The sequence below is a fragment of the Montipora capricornis genome, chromosome 1 (genome assembly GCF_036669925.1).
Source record: "Montipora capricornis isolate CH-2021 chromosome 1, ASM3666992v2, whole genome shotgun sequence".
Lineage (NCBI taxonomy): Eukaryota > Metazoa > Cnidaria > Anthozoa > Scleractinia > Acroporidae > Montipora > Montipora capricornis.
The window spans coordinates 42,590,377-42,592,876 of record NC_090883.1 but is presented as its reverse complement, the minus strand read 5'-3'; the positions used below and the strand labels follow the sequence as shown (position 1 = coordinate 42,592,876).

The window sequence follows — 2,500 nt, the reverse complement described above, 5'->3', positions numbered from 1 at the left end:
TATTCATGCAGTCGTTACTGGTAATGATGGTGTTGTTAAACCTGCAACAAGATTTGGGAAGTCTGTTTGCTACATGGTTGTTCCTTTAATATGTTTGCCATTTTCTTCGATCCGAGTTCGATGTTAATTGTAAATCAGTCCTTCTTATCGTGAATCCCAATCGTGAAAAATCACATGGATGACATATGGAATTTCGTGCCTGAAACCGAACTGAACAGCTGCATGATGTTGGCGCAGAAAAATATCAAATTTTGATTTAACTCCTTGAAACTTACAAATATACTGTAGGTCGTGGATGTGAATCGCTCAACGGAGACTAATAAATCTCCTTCTGGAACTCTTGTTTATTGTTCATTACTTCTGTCGATCTAGTTATGTGATAATTCCACTGATCCAGTGAACATTTATTTGAGTTGCACATTAATTATTGAAACTGTGATTGTTTCAGGAGTTTACGCCTACCATTTTTTTTCAAAATCGGGGACAAATCGTTTGGATACCCCATATAAAACAGTCAGGTAAAAAGTGTTGTAAATACTCTCAGTTTTATCAGGAATAATACACAAACACCGGTGACAAACAGAGTTTTTTTTTGAGTAATTAGAGTAGAGTAATTTACTCAGACTATTAAATCTTTCTTTCCTTACCAGCCGTGGCCGTGGCCAAATGGCTAAGGTTTCATGTAGAGCTGCCTGTTGAGACTGCAATGATTTTTATATCGGAACTGAGCATTATTCCTGATAAAGTTAGATAAAAAGTTAAACGAAATTGAATCACAACCTGGACTATTTGTTTCTTTACGTACCAGTTTGTGTTGATAACGCAATGATGAAGCAATAATGTTCCTATTAAATTTATACATATTTATGCACAGTCAAACAACTATTATTCGGACGTGGTCACGATTTTTTTTCCGGTCAAAATTTGCTCGTGAATATTAATTAATAAGGATGACAAATGTTACTTAAAAGCGTGTGTCATCTTGCTTTTATTGTTGCTACTTAAAAGCACTTTCCTCCTGAAACTCATTGTTAGAGGTAAAGCACTGCAAATAAATAATATGAAATTCTGACTCCGAGCTGTTTTGTCGCTTAGTGAAATCCTATGCTATATTTACTAGTTCAGCCTTTGCAACGATTTATTGCGATCTTCTCTCAGTCGTTACATTTATTCGGCAATAATTTCCAACATCACTGCGATCGGGGTTTTTTCTCCTCGTTTGGTCACGACGAGGCATAATTTAGATGTTCTCTTTCCTGACACTGCAAATCACACAGTAATTTTCATATACGATTTTTTGTCGGAGTTTCAAGGTTCCCTTTATTTACATATCCAGCCTGGCATCTAATGCAATATGATTGGCTCATTCCGAGCATGCGCCTACAAGTAATACAGGACTCTCTCTTTTCCCGCCTGGGTCCCAGGCCCATTTTCAGGGCGGGGTAAGAGGGAGTGCCGGAACAGGACTAGCGAAACCCCTAAATGCACGAATTTTCAACCGGTAGAAAATTCGTCCGTTACCGTGTGAATGTAGCCTTAGTTAATGTTTCAGTTCTGTTTTCTTGGAGAAACAGTGACTGGGGAATGAGGTCTACTCCATTTCAGCGACTGTTAACATGCAATATAATGAATGAGATGAAATGGTAGGTGTTTAATATTGCTTATTGCTAGCATTTTATTACTTTTGTTGGTTTGTCTTTAACGAACAAGACAAAGTAAAGTCTCTTAATTGCTACCATCATAATTGTCTTTCTTTACCATAATCGTTATTAAACCTGCAGCCAAAATTGACTTCTAGTTGATTCGCTTTGCTAGCATACGACGGAGCTGAGGAACAGCTAGTGGTGTTAGTCTTTTGCTACCACAAGGGACACCGAAAGAAGCATGAATGCGCTTCTCGTAGAAATCTCAGCCCGGGTTGAAACTCGTCATGTAATCAGGCCCTAGATAGTTCAAACGCATCGGCACCATAATTTATGCCAAGCGTTAGAAGTTTCTCGCCGCGTTTTGAAATCACATCCTAGACGAACACGCTCTCTCGATTAAGGTGGCTATGAAAGTATCTGTTTTGCTATTTACATCGTTGTCCTTGCAACAGAGTGAACTAATTTCACCATTTGAATCCACTGACAATCCAGTTTCTTTTTTAACCTTATTTTCTCCAAAAGTGTCTTGTACTTTGCTTTCTTGAGGAGAACCTGCATTGCTATCATATTCCACTGCATTTTCTAGCTGATGTCGATCAACCAATGAAACAGGTCCTTTGTAAAATTCATTTTGTTGTCTGGTTAATTGTAGGTCTTCTCTGTTACGATACCAACCCATCGATTTCCTTCGATTTTTATCATTTTCGCTGACAACTTCAGAATCTTTTACCCTTGTAACAAACACTACGGGCAACGAATTTCTCCTAGAACGTCCCTCCAGTTCGTTTGAGGGAGAGCTTACTGGAAACTCCCGTTCGGCTGCCGAAAGAGTTTTTCTTCGGTTCGCAACTGGC

The 2,500-nt window shown here is 38.6% G+C and overlaps 1 protein-coding gene across 2 annotated transcripts in view; it reads right to left on the bottom strand.

Annotated features, from left to right (window-relative positions):
• Window positions 1-1,646: 1,646 nt before the first annotated feature.
• Window positions 1,647-2,500, bottom strand: part of LOC138044912 (uncharacterized) — an 18,032-nt gene continuing 17,178 nt past the window's right edge. For both annotated transcript variants that reach the window (XM_068891302.1, XM_068891296.1), the window contains one exon: window positions 1,647-2,500. This exon is cut by the window's right edge and continues 398 nt beyond it. In XM_068891302.1, coding sequence (XP_068747403.1) covers window positions 2,014-2,500 — 487 coding nt within the window. In that variant the 3' untranslated portion in view covers window positions 1,647-2,013.